Here is a 26889-nt window from a genome sequence, read left to right as displayed (position 1 = left end):
ATCTGGATAATCGAAAATCCAGATGATAGAGGTCCAGATAATCGAGGTTCTACTGTACTTATATTATTGAATTTAAATAAATGTGTTTATATATGATTAAAATGTTTCCAGTTTATTTCTATTGTCTTATCCATGAAAGATTTCAAATCCTCCTGGATTCATTGGTATTATTTTCAAAATATCATAAATTAGGATGCTGTTTTTCATTTCTTTCCTAACTGGTGTCAGGAATCTTGATGTTAAAAAGATCCTGATCCTGATGATCTTTAAACAAAATAAAATATTTTTATCCTGAATTTGTGAGTGGGGTTTTACTTCCCCAATCTCATGTTTCTATTATAATTGTTCATTCAGTATGATTCCATATTTGCTCAGTCAGGTTGAGTCAGGTTATTGACACCAAGGAAACATTTTTATAAATTTATCATGAAACTGATTTCAAAGTGTGCTTTGTATCATTGTTATATTAGAAAACAAACCCTTGCCCTAACTTTAATTGTCTTACTGATTTCTGAACATTTTCATTCAAAATTGTTTATACACATGTTGATTTATTATTCCATCAACAAATTCCATTTGCAGACATACTATCCCAAACCAGCACTGAATTGTCTCCATACTTTTAGGCGATCAACTGAACCAAAAACTTTGAATTTGGATTTGTCCAATCGCAAGACTGAATTTCAAAATGTTATTGGTTTTGTATAAAACTCTTTTGCAAACTTTAACCTTTTTTCTTGATTTTATTTCTGCTGATGAATGGTTTTTTTTCTTAGCCATATAACCTTCATAGCCTCTTTTCCTTAAAATTTTTCCCACACTTTCTGCATATACTTGTGTTTCAAATTCTACAAAAATCTCAGCAGCAAACTTAGCAGCATTTATTTGTAGATTTTTCTTCACTTTTCTGTCAATGGCACATTTCTGTTTCAAAATACTTCAGGGCATCCAGTTTGATTTGTATTAATTATACTATTTTATGTGATAATGAGTTATAATTAAAAAACTTACATATTATAGATGTCCAGATACTTTTGTGACATAGTGTATATACAAAGCATGATTTGAGTGATTGCATTTAAAATTCTGAATCCTTTATAATGTAGTTTTTGATTATTCAAATTATCACTTTTTTATTTTTTGTCAGATGCATTCTGATGCAATTATGGCTTTTGTGTTGATTAGTGTTTTCTTTACTCCCTTTTTTATGTAAGCCAGCATCTTAATGGTGTGTAATGGTGACACACAATCATTTAAGTGAAGTTTAAATAAATTATGGGCTATTGGACTCTTGTAACACTTCTATAAGTTTATTGCAGCCCACTGAGAATTTTGTGAAAGCCAGGTTGAAAACCACTTGTGCAGATCATTCAGCTGTTTTTGTGTGAAAAAGTTCAGTTACAACATAGTTTCTATTAAAACAGCTTTATTATATTCAAAATTATTATTTCTTAAATATTTTTACATTAAGTATACAATAACTATGTCTTATTAAAGCTTGTATTCTAAACATTCAATATAATCATTAACAAATGAAATCATAACACTAAATTAAAACATAATAAAAATTAATTTGAAGTAATGTAATGTGATTTGCAAAGCTTTTTAAACTCATTCATCCTATTTGTTTTTCATTGTGCAATATTTGATGAAATAAACTTACCTCTCTTACATTTTTCCATTCATTTTCTAAAATGATTTAATACTTGAGATCTAAACCCAAATTTCCTGTTTGACATGCAGTTTCATTGCCAGTTACGCTACCTCAACCCCATGTGATCTCCTCTTCTAGAGTTAATTAATTCAGATATAATTATATTGATTGTTCACAGTGTTGATTAGGATGACTTTAATATACCCAAGATCCTCTTTGGCTCTCAGCTGACTTTTAATCTCATGAATGACCAGTATGATTATATCTGAATTAATTAGTATTTCTGGAACAGGGAATTGGATGGCATTGGATGAGTAACTGGCAATGCAACTAACTGCATGGCAAACAGGGGTTGCAGGTTTGTATCCTGTTCTAGGACAATTCTTTTCTTTCAGAAAAGTCTAAATTTAAACTTAAAAATTAAGTTATTTAAAACTGACTGTTAAACTTATTGCGAGAGTGGCCTAACTGCCTGCCTCTGGACGAATTGCTTTGATTCTGATTATTAAGTAGCCTTAAAATATAACCAATAAAACTTCACATCATTTTGCAATGTTAAAGTATTGGATTATTATAATTTATATATATTAATTACAACTATTTACTTTTCAGAATTATTGCATCATATTAAAAAAATACAATAGTATCAAATGAAGAAGCAAATATCTTGTCACTTCAAAATATTTAGAAGTTAATGTGATGCTACAACAGATGAAGACCAAAAGTTTTGTTGGTCTCTTAGCATGTATTATAGCAACAAGTATTATTGTATGCCTTTATGGAGATCCAAAACCTTCTATCCATGAAATTGTTACAGAAACACATCGACAGTTATCACAATTAAAAAAATTAAAAGTAAGTTATTTTCTAATTTTTCCAAAATGATTAGTGTAAAATATTTTATGTTGATTTAAATTAAAAGTTCTATAGGATAATAATTTTCATATTATTTAAGACTGGTGATAGTCTGTTAAAACAAAATTTTGTTTTAAATTTCTATATTCGGGAAGTATATCTTTTTTAAACCCTAAGATTTCATTTTAGGCTACTTTATCATACTAAGAAATATTTTAAAATATCTTAAAACATGAAAAAATTAAATATCCAATTAAAAAGCTTAAAAACACTCCAAGATTTGGAATGGAGACAAAACAGAAGTTTCCTGTTCTTATTTTTCATTCATAAGGCATTGGAACCATACTATTGCTTCTTTTATCCATTAGGAGACTTACTGTTAATAAGTAGATTTCTTTTGATTTTAAACAGTCTTTTTAGGGTATTTCAACTGAATAATGAACCAAATTTTAATAATCCCATGATTTACATTTTATTTCTACACATTTATAATATAAAATTAGGGTTTATACAAAAACTGACTTTTTAAAAAACTGGTTTTTGAATCTCAACTTTTCTATGAAACCAGTTTTAACCGATTTTCAAATTTTTACCCAAAAAAAAAAAAAAATGGAGATAAGCGATATTTACAACTTATTTTAAAACTTTTTAATTTATTTAATATTTATAACATTTCAAAAATATAACAAAATAAAATTGATCAATATGTACATAAAACAAAACAAAGAAAATGCTAGAATATCACATTAAACTATAAAATTTACTCTATAGAAAATCATAAAGAAAAACAAATAACAATGAATGCCTGCTAAATATTATTTTATTTCTTATTTTTCATAAGAAAATATGATTTTAGAAAGCAAAGAATGATATCTATAGATCTATTGCTCAATCATGTCCTAATTTTGCATACAAAATTGCCAGAAATAGAAAAAAACTCTCTCACTTGCTACTGAGCTGAGTTTACTCATCTTTAAAGCATTAAATAATAAATGTAAATTTTTCATTCTTCTGTTTGTAACCTCTAACACTAAAAACTCCTTCTTAAGTGTCTTAGGACTGGACGAAGTCACTTTTTCAAGTTTTTGAAGATATTTATGTCATCAATCTCGTGCGACTCTATTTTGGGGACTGTAACTTGCAAAGGGACACTTGTAGAGGTATGGTTCATTTGACGTTTTTACTCCTATGGCTATGCTCTACAGCTCCAAGGTCCCAACTGTCTCATTCAGAGCATGAATTGAGCTGAATTGGATGCTTTTTAGTCATAGGATGATTTTTTTTGTTTTGTAGTTAGTTTTATGAAACTTGGTATTTAACAATATTCCCGTTTTATGCCAGAGACGATTTTGTGTCAAAATATTGATGTTTTTAATCAAATAATTAATTAATTTTTGTTTTAAGTGTAGGCTCAAAAACTGGTTTTTTACCCGGCTTTCAAATTATACAAATTTCTTCAAAAAAACAGGTTTTAAAAACTGAAAAATCCTATATAAAATTAATTTTGTCAAGTTTCTTTTCAGGTAAAATTTACAATTAAATTAGATTCAATTAATATGGCTATAAGAATGAAACATTAAATTCAATATAAATAATAATCAGTTATTGTTTAAAGCTACTGTAATTTTTTACTCTGGAGGACAATTTAGGTAATTTAATTATGTGTATATATTTATGTTTATATTTTAAATAATTTAACTGTACAGGTTAATAATACAAATATATTTTTTAGTAGTATACTTCAAACTTTCACTTCTTAACCAAAAATCCAGCAAAGAGTTGTATAACTTTCCCAACAAAAACCGATTAAGAACAAGCAATTATTTATTGTGACATTGTCACAATGCTAGGCTGCAATTTTTAATTTATTTAATTTAAAATATATGTTCTCCACCTGAAATTATTAGTAGTGGCTGCCCCTGTACATCATACTTTTCCTTTAACAGTAGAGTTGTGCCAGTCATCTATTAACTGCTTGCAGGGGAAAAGGTTTGAATTGAAATAATGACTTCCAGTTTGCATCAGAAGTTCATATATAGGTAATTGGGACCTCCATGTTCAGTAATACAGAATTCTTGCTAAGTCTAGTTATGCTGCGATATTGAACTCATTTCTAACTACTGCTTGACTCCTCCCATTTCTAGAATTCTAGCTAGTTCAGTCAGCTTTTTTTATTTATGCTAACTTCTACTAGTGACATTATTTGTTTTTGTCTCGTACAATTTGAAAGATGGCTCTTGTTAGACTAAACGTATTTTATTGTAACAATCACAAAGTTATTCTGTCATTCTAAATCATTAATTCATTCTAAAATGACTTTGAAATGTAAAATTTTCATATGTTGGTATAACAGATTTCAAATATATTTTAACAGAAGTTAACGTGTCCATTTCATTGATTATAATTAATAATTGCTTCTTTAATATTGTCACAATCTGATGTAGCTTCCACTTGAATAATTGTATTGGTTACTTCATCCTTTTCGACCAGTTTGTTTGCAACAATTGTTGCAATCATAATTTTAACTTTGTCCATTATTTTGCCCAGTTGTCTAAGAGTAATCATTATGATGCTCAGAACATTCTTAGCTCCGCCAACTAAGCCACTCAGAATTCTAACTTAGATGTTCTGCATTACTGAACCAGGTCCCAGATTTCATCTAACTCTGTTATCAAGATTAAGGAAAGACAGACGGACTAATGATAGTGGAATTTATAAGTCTATAACTTTTTTCAAATTGCAGCCCAAAAACTAACTTGTAAGACATATTATCACAAAATTAAAATTGTGTGGTGCCATCTGTTGTGAGTTATTTAAAAATATAACTTTTTATAATATCAATAACAACTTTGCTCTGGGAGTACACTAAATCCTGGTGTGGAATGATAGATTTAACTCTACAACACTGGCCCAGGTTGCAAGTGAACCTGGGGTGTCAGCATGCTGGAATGAGGCAAAACTGACAAAAAAGGTTTTTGATAATGTAAAACTAAGATTGATGGATGCTTATGAAATATTTCTTAGTTTGAGGATGGGTGAATGTATTAATAATGAAGAAAAAGAAATATTATCAAAGGCATTGCAGTTACTGGTAGATTACGCAATACAATTATCAGACAATATACAATCAACTTGGTATGCTTTGGGTACAACTATTACTAACTTATACCAAGTTTTTGTTAGTTGAACCCCCTTTTTTATTTTCTTTAATGTACTTTAAAAATTTATTTTCTTTTGCATTGAATATACAGGTTGTCTAAAAAGAAACTGAACTTTTGTTCTAGAAATTTTGCCTGTTGGCACAACTAGTACCAACAGGCAAAATTTTGAATGTTACATTAGCAATCATGCACAATAGCATTTGAATCAGTTCATAACAATCCTTTATGTGGTGCGAAATTTTGTAACCATCATAGAAAAATTGCATTGGAGCAACATGCCAACTTTAAGTTCTGCATGAAACTAAAGAAAACTTGTACTGAAACATTTAAGTTACTAAAACAAGTATATAGGAATGATTGCCTATCTTGTACACAAGTGTATGACTGGGTTAGTCGATTCAAAGATGACCAGGAGTCAATTGAAAACAATCTGAAAAGTGATCATCCAAAGACTTTGACTACAGACAATAACATTGAAATAGTGTCAAAAATTGGTTAAGGATCTGAATATGACTTGTAAAATAGGAGTGTAGAGTGTCTGAGGACTCCATCCACATGATTTTATGTGATCATTTGAACATATGTAAGGTGTGTTCTCACTTTGTTCCACATTCATTCACCAAGGAACAAACATGTGCATATTCACCATGTTCAGGACATCATCAAAACAGCTTGCCACAACTCAAATTTTCTCAAAAATATTGTCATGTGTGATATAATATAGTATTATCAGCACAATTTATTGATAAAATATCAAAATTCCATGTGGAAATCATCAGATGAGCTCATCCTAAAAAAATCCAGTAATGAGTTGCTTAACTTTCCTAGCAAAATTTGGTGGTGCCATCTGTTATCATATTTTATTTAAAAAATTTTATATTTTTTACTATTATAAAATGACAAGAAGCTTAATTTTGAGGGTAGAGATGGGTTTTATAAAAAATTCTAAATACTGATAACAAGTAAAATTGTCATTAAGTCTGATTCTAATATGGAGATACACATGACCCCCTTTGTCTCCTTATTTCCTCAACCTTTAATCAACAAAATTTAATAGTATCAATCTTCTTAATAAACAAACCTCCTTGCAAAATTTCAGAAATTTGACATAAAGCACAGGAGGTATTAAGCTTCAAATAGGGTGAGCAAAATCATGCCCCCCACACACACATCCAAACATCCATATATACAGAAAACCCCTGAATTTTTTTGCATTGCTCAATGTTTCAACATGTCCTGAATCCAAAAATGTAAAAATCTTTGGGGTCATATTTTGACCGATTTGTCATAATTTCCTGTTATATATAATAGTTGGGAATTAAAAATTTGCTTCCAAAAATTGAGGGTCAAGACCATGCTCATCTGCTTTTTTATAACTCCAAGGGATTTATGCACCAGGAATTTGTCCCAAATGACCAGAATGCAACCAGGGAATTTTACTTGGGTATTTTGGAATGTCTTTGGAATGGAATTTTACACATACAGCCAGAGTATTGCACTCAAGGTGTAATGTCTGATTTTTTTCAAAGCCTGGAAATTACCTAACATACTGCATTACATAAGTGAAAACAAGTTGGTTGGTTGGTGCCAGGCCTGGACTTCTAAATGGGAAAAAACATGAATGAATGTGTTCAAATGAAACCTGATTAATATTAGAAAATTTTTTCAAAATAAATGAATACTTGGCTATGCGACAAAAAAATTAGATTTATTATGTTATAACTATTTAGATACATAAGTTAATAGAAATAAATATGAAATAACTTAGAAAAAGACAAACTATATAAGTTATAAAATTCAATGATACTTTATCTAAATCCAAAACCAAAACAAGTTTGTACAAAAAACTTTCCCAACACTTTAGAACTTAAAATCATATTAGAGCTATCACCACAAAAACCAACAAATATGAAAACTAGACTATTTACAAAATTATAAAAAGAATCTTGAAATCTAAATTGCCTAACTATCATACCAAATGGTCTTAATGTCTTTAATTGCCAATTGCACTCATTCAGGAACTTCATCTCTCATTAACTGTAGCTTCACATTGCTTTTCTTCAGTTTTGTTGGGTCTTTTATACTGCTTGTGATGTAACAAACAGCTGTGCAATTCAATTGTTAGTATAGGTATGTAAATGAGTTGAATTTACATACTTACACTAACAATTGTAAATATTTTTCTTTTCCAATTCTTCAAACATTTGTATTTTCAAAAAATTAATTCTGAATTTTAGAATCATTTACAATTGGGATTTAAGAGATTATTCTTTAATTCCTATACAGAAGTCACTCAATTTGAGATGCTGTGGTAGATTGGCAACATTGGTGGTACAAGTGTCAGTCATGGTAAAAGTATTATTTTTCGCATTTAGGTTTTTCTTTTTCAGATGGGTCTTGAGCTTTCATCCGTTAACAAAATAAAATGTCCCCAAAACAAATAATAATTCAAACTAAATAAAAACCCCAAAAACAAAAGTAAAATTCAGATTCGACTCCTTACAAAGGAAGTTGAACACTACTGCATGACAATGCATCCTTGAGCAACAATACTGCTGTTCATCAATTTTTAGCTTGAAAAAGTATTGTAATACTTGAACAACCACCCTATTCTCCCAGTCTGGCTTCCTGGGACTATTTTATTCCCAGAAATTAAAATTCTAATGAAAGGGATTTGTTACAAGGACATTCCTGAGATTGATTCTGCCATGATTGCAGTACTGAATCAGATACCAAAACATGAGTTGAAAAAGTATTTTGAAATGCTCATTATTCATTCTGAACATTATTGTTGCAGAAAGAGTTGTATTATTTCAAATAAACAAACATATTTATAAAAATATTTCTTTTAGTTTTTTTTCTTCCTAGAGCAAAACATCTTTCCTTTGGTTTCTTTTTAGATAATCTATGTAATGGGCATATGTATATATATTTTAATATTTGTAATTTCCTGACAGTTAAGGTACATAACTATTCAATTTTTGAAGTCATATTTCAAATATTTAAGAAAACTGTAAGAACATTGCTTTGTTAGAACTCTCAGTTCAAACTGACAACTTATACACATTTAAAACATAAAGCAAACTTCTGAAAGAGGTTGAAACTAGTAATGGAACAATACTAAACTTTCTCCCAGTTATACTGAAAACTCCCAATTCTGATATATGATTCCTGATTCCAAATCTTTTGAATATTTTCTAAAGTTTATTTTAATTTAGAAAAATTAATGATTTACATTATGAGCATGGTACATTCATTAATCAATAAACATCAAGCTTAAGAATGGAAAATCCAAAATCAGTCTTTTGAAAGAAACATGAAAATTCTCCCATCATGTTATCTAGGGACTTCATCTTTGGAAACTGCTTTGTAGGCAGACATGATAACCAGGGGAGGGAGAAGATGCACTTTTTTTCATGTTATTTCAACCAGTATTTCTTGCAAATGCTTTAATTCTATCATGTTTAACACTACATGAGGTTCGGCAAGTGATACAATGAGCCAAACAAATCGTCGTCATTAAAAGTTAACCAATTTTTGAATTCTTCTCTTGAGCTATGAATGTCTACATGGACTCATCTTGAAAAATCAATTTCTGAAACTCAAAACAGCAGTAAACTTAGCACAAAAAAGCATTTTTACTCAGAATCATATAAATTGCATTTGAAAATTAACATATTACATCATTTTTGAATCATAACAGAAACTTTCATAATTATAATGAGCAAGTCATTTTATCATTATAATTAAATATACTAAATATTAAAAATAAGTTTATATAATACAGTAATACCCCGAATTTACACAATAGGTGGGATCGAGCGATAACTGCGTAAGTCGGGGTATAATTTCGCATATAAATACATACAAATAATTTTTAATTGGGGCTGGAGACTAAAAAAAGCAATAATTTAGAAAAAAATGTTTAATAAAATCTTAGATAATACATATGTATAACATATTATATTATACAATTTTTCACAATTACTTGATTATCACACCATAATTTTAATATTGTTTCATCTCGGCGATAATACCGTGACGCTTACAAATGATGCTTGAATTTAAAGATTGAGCATTTTTCGCAGCTTCGAGAATTTTTTTTTTTACCTTTTATAATTGTTCTGACCGTCGATTTCGGTAGATCAAACTTTTTTGCCAATTCACAAATTATCATTTTTGTATCGAAGTCTTTAATAATGTTAACTTTACATTCCAAAAATAAAGTTTTTCTTTTCTTGTTTGATGCAGAAGAATCAGTTCTACTTCGTTTGGATGACATAGTAGAGTCTCTCAACTCTCCATAGATAAAACAAACACAGAAATAAATAACACAAAATAAATTGTAGCTATGCTTCGATTCCGTGCGACATGTCTGAACATGTAAGCTGAACAATAGTGTGGGGGGGAATGCGTAATCAAGAGTTGTGTGGCACACAAACAAAAGACGAATTGGTGAGATTTGAAAATCGCGTAACTCCAGGTTTGCGTAAGTTGAGGTATTACTGTATTTATCAATTGAAATATAATTTTGTTTATATTTTAAATTGTTTTGCCAACTGCCAGCCTTGATTTGAAACTAGGAAGTCCAATAGTTCAATCAATGTTAACTCAGTTATAATTAAAATTTTTAATAAAACAAATTCATAAAACAAAATTTAATGAAATTATTAAAAAATTAAAATTTGTTTGTTTTTTATGCAAAACAACACAAACTATTTCTGTAGATATGTCACAAACAAAGAGAGTTGTAATTAAGGGTTCAAAAATGCAGGTAAAATTAATTCAAAATTAAATAATAATAAATAAATAAAAATTATTAAAAATAGTTTTTAAAGTTAATAATAATAAAATAATAATTAAAACTTTGATCTTTACACTGAAACCAAAAATAAAAATTAAATTAATTGAAAATGAAAACAATGTTTTTAAAAACTGTTTAAAAGTTTTTTTTAAAGTTTACATTATTTGTGTGTGGTGGTGACAGAATATTTTGCTTTTAATATATATGTTATGGACCAAGTGATTAATAGGGCATTATTTATAATGCCCATTCATTACAAATAATGACTAAAATGGGCACAGTCTGATACATATTGATTAATTTATTAAATTGACCAGACATTATGAATACAGTTACATTCCCTTTGGGTAATTTGATTAAAAAACCTCCACTTTTTTTTATTAAGAATTGTTTATTTTTTGTGAATTATTTCAAAGTTAGTTTATAAACAACATGCAATCTTTGAAAAGTAAGTATTTAGTGTATTAATTAAACTAATGTTAATGAAAAGTATTACCATATTAGCAAATTTATACTTCAATCAAAAAATCAACTTAAAGGAAACTTCTGGAATTTCATTTTTAGTATAAATTATATAAAAAATTGAATGTTTTCTTAGTTTATTTATTCAGGCAATTAAGACTTTGATGACATTTGGCATTACATAAGTTTTTCCTTTGTAGCATTTGCATCTATTAGTTTTGCAACCAATTTTGCAGTTGTATCGACTAGCCTTAGTCTCCAGAAATTAATGACATTCTTGCACATTTACCAAGTGAAATTTCTGCACCCAGTACATCTCCAACAGAAATGAAGTTTTCTTTACAAACAATAAATTGGTTTCTGGAATATAATAGATTTAATATGCCATGTTTGGTACTCAGTTTGTAAAGGCTTTTATCTTCAACTGCAACAACAACAATTAAAATATTTTTTCCATCACTGTGGGTTCGATCTACGAGTCCTTACTGTATCACCAATATTAGCTGCCGTGTGTTTGGAATTTAATGTATCAATCATTTTTTCTTCTTGCTTTTTAAGATTAAACAAAGCTATTTCCCTTGTTTTAGACACACTTATTTTTTCTTCTATTTTTGGATAAACTGTTTGGATTTTTTCTTCTTCATTCACTAATCCTGTAATAGTAATATAATCCTGGTTTAGATCTTTTTCTTGTGAAGACAATGTAGATCTTTGAACTTCATTAGTTATATTGCTATGTGAGGGTGGCATTATCAAATAATGTTTTATAATATTTTCTTGGACGGTACCTGATCTTTCAGAGTTTGATCAACTTTGACTTACTTCATTGTTAGTTTTAAAGAGAGTGTCTAGATCTTTTCCATATTAACATTGATCAACGATTTGTTGAGTATAAAATTCTTTAGTCCAACTTTTATCTTTGCTTCAAACATGGCCTCATAGGGAATGCAGTTTATATAGGTATGACGTGCTCAATTTCACATCAGTTATACAAAACATAATCCTTCAATCATTTGTTAGTGTTGTTAGTCGCCAACCAAGAACTAAGCATATTTTCTATATCTTAATTACATCTTTTACTGAACCCTGACTTTGTGAGTGCCTGGGCTTTTCCATGCACGTTTTTAACTTAGGCCACATACTACACATTTTTTTGATGACATTATTGGTGAATTCTCTGCCATTATCACTTTGTAGTTTACTCAGTACACTGAAAATTGTAAAAATGTCTAAAAGAACACAGACTACATCTTCAGCCCTTTTGGTTTTTAACAATCATTAATTAAATGAATTTAGTTAGATGGTATTGATACACAAGTATAAGTTTATATTGCTCATTAGCTTGTGACTGCATATCTATAAGATCAATCTGACATCTTGAGTTCATTTCATTACTTAAAATTGCTTCAACACAAGACTGTTTTTTCTGATAGATTTCACATAAGTTCAAATAAATTATGATCATATCCCTTTTAATATTTTTTTATATTTCATACTTAATTCTTTTTCCACACGGTTTCTACCACCATGGCCAATAGCAATATGGGCCATGCAATATCTGAAATATTTCTTCAGTGTGAATGTAATATTTAATCAATTACCTTCTTTTATAGGCACAATTAATTTTTCTATTTCTCTGATAGATACATCATATCATGTAAACACTGATATTCTTCCAGTAACTTAGAAGTCTGTTTCATTTTTGACTCTCTCACTTTTTGTATCATTAACAAATTTGCCGATCTTGTAAAAATTTGACTGTCTGACATTTTTCTGCTATTAACTTGTTTAAATGGTTGTTAAATCAATTATTCATATCACTTAACAACTGCTCCATGATGGTTACTTTCTTTAAAGAAGAAAACACTATTTTAAGAGATAAAAGTAAAATTAAAATGTTGCATAAGATTAACTATTAGTCAAATTTAAAATTTGATACTAAATTCAATACACATGCAAAACTCATATGAGTGCTGATTGGCTAGTGTATGATCACCCCTCAACATATTATTACACTTTGTCCGACTAGGGCAACGGTTCCCAACCTTTTTCAGGTGGCGATCCCTTTTTATAAAAGCCAAGTGTCCCGCGACCCCGATACAATTGAAAAAGGCATTTTTAATAAGGTAATTAAAAAAAACAACGAAATTAGTTTTTTTTACTATAATTTTATTTTAAATTGTTTAATAATTTAATGCGATGGTTGAAATTGCATGTTATTAACCAGTTTCAAAATTCATGGGCGAGTTTTTGTTAACGCCAATCTCATGTCATTCTCAACATTTAATTTATTCCTCTCAACACATGTTTCAACCAACTGTGACAGAATGGTGTACCTAGATTACACTTATTTTAATTTTAAAAAAATATATGAAATTTTTCAAACTTCAAGACACCATTAAAAATAAAAATTGCATTATAGTGAATATTTTTTTTAGTTTACTGTATAAGTTGGCAACCCCACAGAAAGCCCGTCACGACCCAGAAGGGGGTCGCGACGGGCTTTCTGTGGACTAGGGGATAGCAGTATTCATAATGACCAGTCAATTTGATAAATTATGTTAAAACATCTGAAATTTATTACAATGCCTGATTTTGTTTATCATTATTTCTAATGTCTGTATTAATCACTTAGTCCATAACATATATACAGAACACAGATTTTCAGTTAAGCTGGCCCAATGCCAGCTGGATGGCAACCCTAAAGTCATCTCTCCTAAAATGAGGACAGTTACTACTGACCAAGTGCACTCTCTCATTGCTCTGACTACAAGAAAGAAAAGTCTGCCATGTCAAAAATCACATTGTGTATGGGGTGTCACATACTCTCTGCTTTGCAATATGAGTTTTCAATAAACTAATATGTAATTGTTAATATCATAATTTCAAAAATTTTTAATCTTCAATTGAAACAAATAATTCATTTTCTTATAAAATGTGGAAGAATTAGATATAATGATGAGATTGCTCATTTCTAATTATCAGAAAATTCCAGATTTTTCCAATTCTGATTAATCATCCCATCACTAGTTGAAACATTTGTTTTAATAAAGTGAAGTGTTATTGGAAAAAGTGTTAAAAAGTGTCATTTACTCTAAACTAGGTCCAGCTCTGTGATAGAAGTATATTTTTAATTGCTGAAATACTTTAGTTATAAATAAGAATTGTAATGTTTTGAAGAGAAAATTAATTTTTGATAAATTTGACAACAATGAAATTGTTGTCAAATTTATGAAACGGCGGAAAGATAGACAGAAGCAAGGTTTTTTTACCTTTGTGAATATGTCGTTTTGTATTTATACAATTTTTTAAAAATGTAATTAACGCCGGCCATAGTTTATTTTACTATTTTTACTTAAAATGTGATATTGTGAAAAATGGCTAATAAACACCAGAGGACGCTTTACTTATATTTACATTTTTTGCCGAAACAGTAGCCTAAAAAGGAAAGTCGTCTTGGAAACTTTTGAATTGTTTTTAAGGATTGCTGATGGTGTAGAAACGGCGGAAAGATAGACAGAAGCAAGGTTTTTTACCTTTGTGAATATGTCGTTTTGTATTTATACAATTTAAAAAAAAAAAAAGAAATTATGTTGTTTTTAAAAATTACAAGAATACATTTCAAATTTAATTTAGTTAGATTTGATATGCCATGTAAATAAAGAACTTAAAATATTAACAATAAATGTAACTTAGCATTTTGAATACAATAAATATTCCAAATTACATAGCATTATATGTTACTTTTTAATAATGACAATTTTTATATTACAGAATTAATTAGGAATGAAATAGAAACTAACTACTAAATTACTTGGCTTAGAAGTGGCTAGTTTGGTATCTTTAGAAATTTTAATGAGTAGAATTTCATTTTTATTTACTTGGTTGTTATATATAACATAGGAAAAATATGGTGATCAGTCAGAAAATGGCCTCTCCCAATATTTTTACATTTTTGCACTTGTGGGACCTTGAAACGTTGAAAAATGCAATAAAATTCAGGGGGTTTTCTGTCTATATGTATGTATGGATGTATGTGGAGGAGTGTGTGATTTTGTTCACGTACTTTGAAACTTAATAACTTTTGTGCTTTGGCTGAAAATTTCTGAAATTTTGTAGGGAGGTTTGTGTATTAGACAGATTGATGCTATTAAATTTTGGTGGTTAAAGATTCAATGGATGGGGAGATAGAAAGTGGGTCATATGTGATACTCTGAATTTTAATAAAAATCAATTGTTGATGTCGTCATACTTGCTCAACAATTTTTGTCCTCGGATACCTGAGAAAATCTCCCCTTACACTTTCTCGACAGCAAAAATGATGCATTCACATGATCTGATGACCTCTTAGCCAGGCGATGTCACAATGATATCAGATTTGACAGCCAAAAAGTCAGTCGTTGCCTGTATCTCATGGATTAAAGTCTCCAACACATTCTCTGTGCCTATGTCAAATTTTCCTCATTCTGATTTCATCATCGACCAATGGTGCCAGTGAGGATGAACTTTTTCTGACTATTGTGACCCAGACTTTCCCAATCGGAACTTTCCGCAAACCTTCTACAATGATAATGTACTGCTAGTCTCAATGAAAATTGTAACAAATCTATCATCACCTCATGTACATCACCGACTTCAGGTATATATCAACTCACAAACCACTGTAAACTCTCTCTCTAGTATTGCGAAGTTAGGCCTATCTAAACCAATTTAGTATTAAATTGATTTTAAGATACTTGATTTAGAATCGAAATTGTATAGAATGTATTTCCTGTCTTTTACAAAAAAATGGTTGTTTTGTTAACCTAGTCTACATGAGTCACTTCCATCTCTTACTCCATCCCGCACACGTGGCCGCTCGCATGACTGAATCAACATGCCATCTCGGCTTCCATGTCAATCAGGACACGGTGGTGTCAGTTCTGACAGGGCATCGAAGAGGTGCCAACTCTTGGTCACACATATGTCCTGTCTTGAGTAGAGACGAAATGAATATTTTACTCTTCTCAATGTCAAATGTGGTAGCTGTTATATACGTAATTTGAATGATTGTCTCTTTAATCCAAATAAATAAATAAATCCAGTAGACTTCCTCACAGCTATCAGGTTAGGTACTCCTTTATTTCAATTTACAAATGCATTTCGGACCTATGCAGTATCTAAGCCCCTCCTCAGTGTAATGCTACAGATATTAAAAGGAACAAAAACTGCATAGGTCTGAAATGCATTTGTAAATTGAAATAAAGGAGTACCTAACCTGATAGCTGTGAGGAAGTCTACCGGATTTATTTATTTATTCAGATTAAAGAGACAATCATTCAAAATATTTTACTCATTTTTAGTATTAAATTTTTTATAAAACTCACCTCTACTCTATTTAAGGTGTTTTCCACCATTTCATGTGGGTGTAAAATAATATTTTTTTAAATATATTTTTGTTTATGCAATGCTTGATATGCATGCGCATAATGAATTTTATATGCAAAGTTGGATATGTTCTAAAACTTTTAAATCTTTAAGCACAACGGCTTTTCGAATCTCAGAACTTTTAACAGTTACTTTATGTTATAATATTGAATATAAATTCACAACATATATAAGCTTTTGAAGCTTATATATGTTGAGTTTTTCAGATTAATTAATTAAAAAAAAATTTCAATGTTCAAACAGACAATGTATCAGGTCAGTCCATAAGTTTGTGCGCATTTTTATCTACAAAAAAAGCAACAAAAAATTTTAATTAAATTTTATTTCAATCTATAATGTATTCACTATTATTTTGTACAATTTCTTGCCATCTTGATAGTAGCTTTTTAATCCCGTCTTTGTAAAATGATTTCGGTTTTGAATCAAAATATTCAGAAATAGCCTTTTTTACATTCTCATCCTCAAAAGTTTTTCCTTTTAAAAAATTCTGCAAACTCCGAAAAAGATGATAATCACTGGGAGCAATATCAGGCAAATATGGTGGACGAGGTAAAATTTCCCAGTTGAAGCTTTGGAGTTGAGCAGTTGACGTTGTTGTCAGTTAGCTATTGACAGTTCATGTGGTATCCATTTTCCTAGCTTTGAAACTTTTCCGATTTGTTGTAGATGTCTATGAACAGTTCCATGGGATGAATTTAAACGTTCCGCAATTTCATCAACTGTTAAAGATGGTTCTGCTTCAAGAGTGTGCTTCACTAGTGCAGAGAGAGCATCATCATCAAAGTCAACAGGTCTTCCAGTACGAGCCTTATCCTCCACACTAAAATCATTAATTCTAAATCTTTCAAACCGCTTCTGCACAGTCCTTACACTAATTACAGTTTGATTATGAACAGTATTTAATTTTTTGGCTGCATTTGTAGCATTCTCATCATTTAAAAATAAAAAGTATAAAACACGTCTCTTATATTCATCTGTTACTTCCATTTTAACGAAAATAAACAACTGAAATGTTCCCAATTCTGAACAGTATTATATGAATGAGATCCAATTTAACACTTCAGTGTAAAGAGTATCACATTAGACTGGCATTTTTAACAGCAAAACAAGATCATAAAATAGGCATGAACTTATGGACTGACCTAATATTATTAATATATTTGTTGAGATTAATTTGTTATTTTTGCTGAATTTATATAAGCCATATATTATTTATCATTAAATTTTGTTTTACAGGTTGTAGCACCAGTACAAAAAGATCCTGTTCCAGAAGAAAGATATTTAAAATCTCTTGGATTCACTGATAATCCTAGATTATTTCCCACAAATGTTTGGAATAATGTCTCTCTTCCAGTGTTTGTGACAGCAGTAGCTTCCGGTGATAGTGAACTTACAATTGAATTTATTAAGTCACATCAGCACTGTTTTCCTAATCATGTATTATTAATTTATGACATTGGCCTAGATACAGAAGAATTTTTACTGGTAATAGACTTTTATAATTCTTTAATAACATGCAGTTTTTATTGGTTAATTTTTTATTTATGAACAAATATGCAATGTAATGAAGTTTTGCATTCTTTCCCTGAAATACATATGCTGTTTGTTAGACTTTATGCATTTAACACTGATTTTAGAGTACAGTGGGTGATCGGATAACAAACACTTTTACGAAAGATTTTTATGTTCAGACAACAAACACGTGATTGGATAATGAACACCTCACAGAACAAACACAAGAAGAAACGACGTAAAATAATGAATACCAATCAGTCTTCCCTTGTCTTCAGACGACAATTTGAAACTTTTTGGAACGCAGAAGACGTTGACATTGACACTCAACCTGGTATATACTGATCGGATAGTAGTCCTCCAAACTTTGAAACTCTCCCTTGTAATTCCAGCCTTTTATTTTTCTGACAGAAACAATTCTTTTATAGTACTCGCGAGACTGTCAGGCGGGCACTCGTTAAGTTTTGCATCGGTTTTTATTTTTTAAAGGTGAGAGTATAATATCACAGATAGAGAGTTGGCAGATGTCTGATGTCTGTTGTTGCTGGACAGTATGGCTTGAACAGGTCTACAGAAGGCCGCAGTTCAATCTTATCTAAGAAAGATACTGTATTATCAAGAAGACTCAAGCAGTTAAGGAGTAACAAAAATCACATATGAGAAATAAAGAACATTGAAGAGCTCATAATGGAACCTGAAACTGATCTGACAACAGAAGAACACCAAGAAACTCAGCAAGATATGTTTTCTTCTGAAAAAGAGAAATTAATGTTGATATCTGCTATTAAACGTTTTTTTGAAGTGGGATGATGTCAGAATGACAGTCTTAGAATGGCATCCAAACCAGGTTGAGGATATTAGGCTTAGGAATATCTACAATTACAATGCTATTAATTACTTCTGAAAAATCTTGAAGAAGAGAGAAAAGCAATCGACATCGGCCAGATTCTTTAACCCCCAAAAACGGAAAAAACTTGACTAATAAAAATGCAAGACTGCATATATATGTATTTTTACTATTACATATAAATAAACATAATAAATAAAAAATATAAAAATAAAATATCCAAAAAATAAAAAAGTATATATATTTTATTTTTTGGAGTCTCCAGAACGAATTAATCAAATTCCCATAAAAATCTATGGTAAATCGATAATCGGTTAACAAACAATTCGGATAACGAACAAAGTCTTGGAATGGATTATGTTTGTTAACTGATCACTCACTGTACTAGGATATTATTTACAGTGGATTAGATTGTAATAATGACTTTGTGTGTCCATAAATGGTATATGATTGTTGATAGTTGATATATGTTGATTGTTGTGATATAAGTTATGAGTGAAATATATTGTGTGACAAGTTATTACAAACAGAAGACATGCTGGAAGCATTTGTTATTATATATATGACAGTTTTTTACTACTAAAATTAAAAAGGAAATATTATTTATAAATACAAAAATAATTAGGATAACTATTTTATATATCAAACTTATATTAGTATTCTCATTTTATATCAATTTTTATGAAAAATACATAAAAAACACAAAAAATATTATGAAGTATTTTTCCTAGGAATTTTTTTAATTACTGTTCTATTATTTAACACTAGAATATTATTTGACCACTTTTGATTTTTGGATGTTTTTGGTATTATCATTTTGCAATGTTGTGATTTTTAATCATTTTAGGGAAAGTTTATTTTTGACTATTCTAGTTTTTTCTAGAATGAAGTTTCTAAGATAATAAAGTAGAGTCCCGAAAACTCAAGTTTGTGAAAATGCCGGGTTATCGGGAATGGGGTTAAAAAAGAATAAGTACGAGTGTTTTCTCAAAAAATACTGTACTGTACTTGTATGTATTGTTTGCTTGACAATACAACAGAGAATAAACTGCCCAAATACTCTTAAACAAAGAAAATGTACATACTTTATGAAGGCATAGAGCCTTTACTATATGAAAATGAAAATTAATGGATACACAGTGTACAGTAATTTACCTGATAAGACAGATCTCAGAAAAATACTTTGAGGCATAGAGTTGTCTATAATGAAAATTAACTAGGGGTTTTTTTCACCCTGCCAGGGTGTGTCCGAGTTATCCGGACTGCCGAGATATTGAGTGCAGAGTTTTCGGGACTCTACTGTACTGATTTTTTGCCAGTGGCATGGAAACTGCACACAGAAATGTGAGTAATGTTTGTCTATGAACATCATGAACTCCCAGGAACATTGAGATCATGTCTGAATTGGAGAATGAGACAAGCTTCAGGCATCACACCATTATTCGTGATGATTTGAACATGAAAAAGGTGTGTGCACATTGGATTTCATGGGACAGAAGGGCAAAAGGGTGGAAGACTATCATTGCCTGCTAAAAATGTACAATGAAGATCCAGATTTTTTTGAGAAGCCAGTAACTTGTAAATGAGTCTTGGTGTCACTATCACATACCAGAGAAGGAATTCTAATCCATACAATGGAAACACCCAGGAAGTTCTCAGCCTAAGAAATTTCATGTTGTTCCCTGTCTTATGGGACAGTTCGGGAATGCTACTAATGAACTGGCTTTGGCAAAAAATGACTGTCAGAAACAAGGTGCACTGTGAGATCCTTTTACAGCTTAGATACAGGATCCAGCAACACCAAAAGAAGTGGTTTCAAGGTTCAATTTTGCTTCAACACGACAATGCTGAAGCAAAAGTGCAGCCCCAGCAACACTGACTGACAAGTTGTCATTGCTGGGGTTTGCTGTTGTGCCACACTCACCACATTCACCAGATCTCACTCCATCTGATTATGCTTTATTCAACAACATGAAGGACTTGCTGCAAGAAATTCACTAATAATGAAACTTCAGGCAACTGTTCATGAGTGATGTCTTAGTACTGCTCAAAGAATGCTTCTATAATGCCATTACGAAGTTACCAGAGATAGCAATGGTGCATTTATGTTGATGAAGAGTATATTGAGTGATCCCCTGTGTGTTGAATCATGTTATATAATAAATATGGTATAAAAAAAAGACCATTATTATAAATCATTGCCAAATGCTCATATATTCATACATTGTTATGGGCTGCATCCATGTGTTGCTTTAATGTCTGCGTTTCAGAAATTGGCTTAGCATACACAATAATTTTCAGGTCCCCCACAAGAAAAAAATCAAGGGATGTGATTCAGTGACTAGATAGGCTAAGCAACAGGCCAAGAGAAAATGTCCAGATACTGAAAAATGGGAATTGGACCATCTGTCTTGGCACTAGTGAATTTTATTATATGTTAATTAGTGATGTAATGAATATTTGGTTACTATTTGGTATTCAGCCTATTTTTCACTATTCGGCCGAATACCGAATATTTAATCACTATTCGGCTAAATACCGAATACCTAAAAACAGGAGTAATAAATAACAAAAACACAGTAAATTAATGATTTTGGTATTTAGATTTAATGTTGTTGGGTGAATGTTGTTTGTTTATATTTATTTATAACTTGTAACATGCACAAAATAAAAAAGAAAATAATATTAGTCACATATATTCACAATTTATAATTACAAAGATCAGCACACGTACACACCTATCGTTGGAGAATCCTTGCACATCTGAGGGTCTGACCCTGCCTATCCTTCTTTTTAAGCGCTCGTCTTTGCTCTTCCCTTTCTCTTTCCTCTATCGCTCTAATCCATGTATGCCTGTGCATACATCATAATACGCGCTCACGATACTTTCGATTCGTCACTTTTCCGTCGTAGAGTTCCCATTTTACAATTACGTGACTCAGCCTGGTGATAACGGAGAAAAGAGACAGATAGGACGTCGATATAAGTCACAGTTATGATTTCACAGATTCGAGACAGCTTGATAGCCCGAACGGCCCCAGGCTTTCGCCCGTGCACGCTAAGTGACTTTCATTACAAGCATTTAGCTTTCCGAAGTCTATGACAACAATTGTTTGGCATTGACGGCCGCGAATTTCGTGCCAATAAGCTGCCTCGACTTGTTCGATTATGTTATCAACTCAATTTCATATTTATTTTCACATTTTCACTTCACGGTCCTTCTCTGTTCTTTTTCCGTTATTTACACGTGTAGGTCATTTCATTTTTATTCATATTTGATATCATTTATCACATACTTCCATGACACTCTTGTCTGTCCGCTACAACTGCCAAGAATTAATGCGATTGGCGAAGCGTAGTGATAGCAGGCCAGTAGAGGGCAGGGTCCTTACCATAATGCAGTTTGTGCAGCAATTTTCGTACGTGCGTTAATCAAACCGAATATTCGGCCTCAGGCCGAATATATTATTCGTTGCAACACTAATCTTAATAAGATTATTTGTAATAAAAATTTTTTTTTTTCAATGGGGTTGGTTGTTCTGTATATACAATTAAAATACTATGGTGTTAAAGTTCTCAACAAGGAATTTTAAAAAAAATATAAAAATTTCACAAATATACAAAAAGCTTTGTTTTTGTTTTTCTTTTTCATTGTTTCAACACACCAGTGACAGTCCAAAACAAAACTTGTGTCTGTATGTGAAAATTGTTTTCGACTGTCACTGGTATGTTGAAACAGTGGAAAAGAAAAATGAAAACAGTTTTTTTGTATATTTGTGAAATTTTTATTTAGATTAAAACTTTAAATACAATGTCAAGGTGCATTTGCCTCAAAATATGTTTAACTAGAAAATACAACCACTTCAGGATGGCTGTTTTTATATCACATCCTTCACTTCCTGTATTCAAATATGTAAATAACATTAATTTGAATAAAGGAATAGCATTGGATGCATGATGTGATAAGGTAGTGTGATATAAAATGCCACCTTGAAGTGATTGTAGTATTTTCCACTGAAGCAGCCTTGACATATTTTGAGACGAAATGCATCTGAAAATTGTATTTTAAAGTTTTAATCTAAATAAAAATTCCTTATTGGAAATTTTAACATAGTATTTTAATCCTTGAAAGTTGGTATTGATTGGGTATTTTAACTCAAGATTTTTCCTGTAAAAAATTTTTAAGACTGTGTTGTTTGTTCTGCCAGGAATATATTTTAAAGTTTGTCCCTGTAGATCAGTGTTTCTCAACGGGGGCGATATCGCCCCCATGTGGGCGTTTTTCCATGTTGAGGGGGCGATTAATAACAATTTATATTTTGGGGGGCGATATAGTAAAACATTATATTAAGAATAACTATATATTTTATTCGTTATATTGTACAATAATTAAACAAATAACATTATACTAGTCACTAGTCTATTCAATGCAGTGAGAATTTGGCGTTAGTGTTGGCCCTCGGCATGGGAATTTATAGTAAAGGGGGCGATACTACGTAACAGTTTTATTGAAGGGGGCGATACTACGTTGAAGGGGGTGACGATTCGTTAGAGGTTGAGAAACACTGCTGTAGATTGTAATTACCTCATATTCTTGATGACTATAAAGTAAAAGTTTGGACTGATTAAGCTCTATGCAAATAGCATTCATTCCTCAAAACATATCCCAGATAAATGTATGACATAAGTGATATAAACTTATACAAAATTATATGTATATAATGTACAGATAGTCTGTGATAGGATAAAGTACTTACTGGAGGGCAAAGCTATTTTAAATTCTAAGTACCTGTACATTAGTTTTGGAAGAAGAAAAAGGACTATCAATGGATCAGCACAAATTCATAATTGTCTTAGTATTGAGTAGCACTAGCATAGTTTCTCACTACATGAAATAAATATAGAGATTAGTTTACATGAAGCTGTTTATTACATTTAGGTGTATGGTTTAAACAAAAATTTAAATTTGAGCTTTGTTTAGAATATTTATTTTTATTGGTCAAGTGTTCCTGTAAGGCAAGATGTATGTAAGCAAATGGTGACAATTTTGTTTAAATTAACATTGTAAGCTTTTTCAGATTTACTTAATGTATTAAGTAAATCTGAAAAAGCTTACAATGTTATTTTAGCATTCTTATTATATTTGTCAACTCGGACATAAATTATTAACAGGACTGTTAAACTGGTGTTAAATATTAATGCAAAATTGAGTAAAAGTTCTTAAAGAAAACAGAATTTCTTTATTGAACCTCCTGTACACATACTTTTGTTTACAACTGTGTTTTGGGCTAACACGCCCCTCTTCAGCAGGGTTACAATGGCTATCATCTTTAACTACAAATATGAAAGGTCCAAAACCCTTTTTAGAACAATATCACCCCTCTAATAAACCTTGTGAAAAGGAAAAAGGGGGCCTTCTGCGGTCAATGACCGAGACGATCTCCTCAAAAAAAATCATTAGTATATCAATAAAAGAAATCTCCTCCATTTGTTTAAAGATAATTCTATAGACGTTAATATCAACAAGACGGGAATAAGAGATGTTTTTTTACCCCCTCTTTGGTTGCACGTGACACATGGTTACAGCAATAAATCGCTTCGTTCATAGTCAAACGCGACGTTTAATGTAAACAATATCTAGATTGTTGATCAATTTACAGAAATTATTGTCAGATGAATGTTAACTTATGGATGAGAGCCGTCAAACCTATAGAAATTTATATTATAAAATCATATCTTCTAGACACCAATATCAATAAATTAAACTTCTCTGTGCCAGTGGTCCGTACTAGCTACATCTGGACATAACACGAACAGGTGTGCGTGTAAATCATTAATGATGTCATAGTTCTCACCTCTCAAAAATAGTGTAAAGAGGGCTTGGATGGAGTCCACAAGGCGGACATCGACTGCCACATCTACTGACCCATACTGCCACCCTATCCGTCGCTACCTCGCCATAACTGCTGTGACGATCCAGGAACGTTTTTACCAACTACCCGTATTATGGATCAGGAACTTAGAGGTTTTTTTTTTTTTATATCTATCTGTATACTCTCTCTCTGCGAAATCGCTCTCTGAGAAGTATCTCTCCTAGAGGTCTCTCGTCTCTTAATTTAACTTAGAGAATAGAGATTAGATGTTCCATATGAAAGACGAATCATTATTGCGACATAGAATAGAATTTTTGTAACTCTTCACTTTTGCCTTTGATATGTACAATTTTATAGTTGTTTATTAAATGTGTTATTCTTGTTCAACCTGTGTATTTATTTGGGAACCCATTAACCTCCCCATTCATTTTATTTTGCCCTCCTATAAAGCCATCCTCTGACAGAGCCGCCGGTAAGTGGGGACAACTAACCCCCTCGGTTCTCTCACAAATGTTAAATAAATTATCAGTAAATTTTAAAAAACTAAAATTATAATTTTTTTATTATATATTAATAATGTATGTCCAAGTTGACAAATATAATAAGAATTGAAATAAGGACAATAAGGCAATAATAATTATTGTAGCATTCCTCATTTATCTTATACTAGAATATTAAAGTTAGTACTTTTAACCTCCATTATTGTTGCCCTCCAGTGGCTCTGAATGGATAAAACTATTGAACACTGGTAGTTGGATGTGAGTTTATGCCTCACCAGTGGACTGACTAAGTATGAGGAAAACCCAGAAAACTACATGTGTAATACCTAAATATGGACCAGTTTCTCATAGAAAGGCCTCTTGGAAGGCATCTCCCCTTTAGCAGATTACAGATTACCCATGTGTTGGATTTCCTTAAATCATCAAACTAATCAACCTCTAGTATAATCACTGAATCGTAATTATCTTCTTGGTGTGGCTGCTAATTAGGAAAACAACATTTCCTTTTGTTGTCTGCTATTCATAGGGGTTTAAGCTATACAGTACCATTTTATTTAGTTTCCTGGCTCTGTTATATATAACAGAGGTAAAGTATCGCAATCAGTCAAAAAATGCCCCCTTAAGATTTTTACATTTTTGAACTTGGAACCTTTAAATGTCGAAATGCAAACCAATTTTGAGGTTCCAAATTTTTCCTATATGGATGTTTGTTTGTTTGTGTGTGTGTGTGTTACAGGGCACAATTTTGTTCACTGTCTTTGAAGTTTAATAACTCCTGTACTTTTTGTTGCAAATTTCTGAAATTTTGCAGGTAGGTTTGTTTATTAGGAAGATTGATGCTATTAAATTTTAGTGGTTAAAGATCAATGGGATGGGAGATAAAGGGGATCATATGTCATATCTCAAGTAAGATCAGACTTAGTGATGATTTTACTCATTATTAGCATTTAAACTGTTTTATAAAATCCATCTCTACCCTCAAAATTAAGTTTTTTGCCATTTTATAATAATAAAAATATAAAAAGTTTCTTAATAAAATATCATAATAGATGGCCCACCAAAATTTTAAATGTCAGGAAAGTTAAGAAACTTGTTGCTGGATTTTTTTCTAAAGCTTGTGAACTACTATAAGTAATGAAAATTATTTTTGTGAACTGTAAATGTTTAACAAGAAGCCATAACTACCTAGGTGTGCAGGATCATCTTATACATACCAATGTATACTAATGGTGTTCTCTTAAACCATCTACAGGAAGCATTTGAATGTTAAGTTTTACAACCATAAATACAGTTATAATTATTTGAATTAAATTTAAAGTAAAGACTAATAAATTAGATGCTTTATGTCATAGACTTGTCACTGCAGTAGGACTGTTTAAAGAAGAATGGCTATATACAGGTAACCCTCGTATAACACGGTACTTTTATAGCACGGATTCACTCTGACACGGTTTGAGAAATGGGTAAAACCCTCGTACAACATGAAATATAATAAATTTTTACATACTTAAGTACTAATAGTTCACGAAAATTATTATTTTCGTGAACTATTAGTACTTCAGTGTGTAAATTTTCTTTTCTTGTCTCCATACACATGGTCCTTTGCGAAAATTGTTTCAATTTTGCCAGATCTCGATGCTTCTGCTTCTGGTGTTGCCAGATGTTTTTTCCTTATTCCATAAGTGCTTAGCACCATATAAGGAAATTTATAAAGATCTTTTAACTAGAAGCAAGCAATCTAAAATTACATACACTTTTTGCAAAAGGTAAAGCATGAATCTGAAAATAATGCAG

The 26889-nt window shown here is 30.8% G+C and overlaps 1 protein-coding gene across 1 annotated transcript in view; it reads left to right on the top strand.

Moving 5' to 3' along the window:
* Positions 1 to 26889, top strand: part of LOC111636028 — a 45674-nt gene that overhangs the window by 8436 nt on the left and 10349 nt on the right. Inside the window, exons 2-3 of the mRNA XM_023381180.1 lie at positions 2267 to 2509; positions 17600 to 17902. Coding sequence (XP_023236948.1) covers positions 2354 to 2509; positions 17600 to 17902 — 459 coding nt within the window. The 5' untranslated portion in view covers positions 2267 to 2353. The remainder of the gene's footprint in view (positions 1 to 2266; positions 2510 to 17599; positions 17903 to 26889) is intronic.

This window comes from Centruroides sculpturatus, unplaced genomic scaffold (genome assembly GCF_000671375.1).
Source record: "Centruroides sculpturatus isolate CEXI.00-Female unplaced genomic scaffold, Cexi_2.0 scaffold915, whole genome shotgun sequence".
NCBI classification, from domain to species: domain Eukaryota; kingdom Metazoa; phylum Arthropoda; class Arachnida; order Scorpiones; family Buthidae; genus Centruroides; species Centruroides sculpturatus.
Note: the sequence above shows the minus strand (reverse complement) of the source record. Positions and strands in the feature narration are given on the sequence as shown.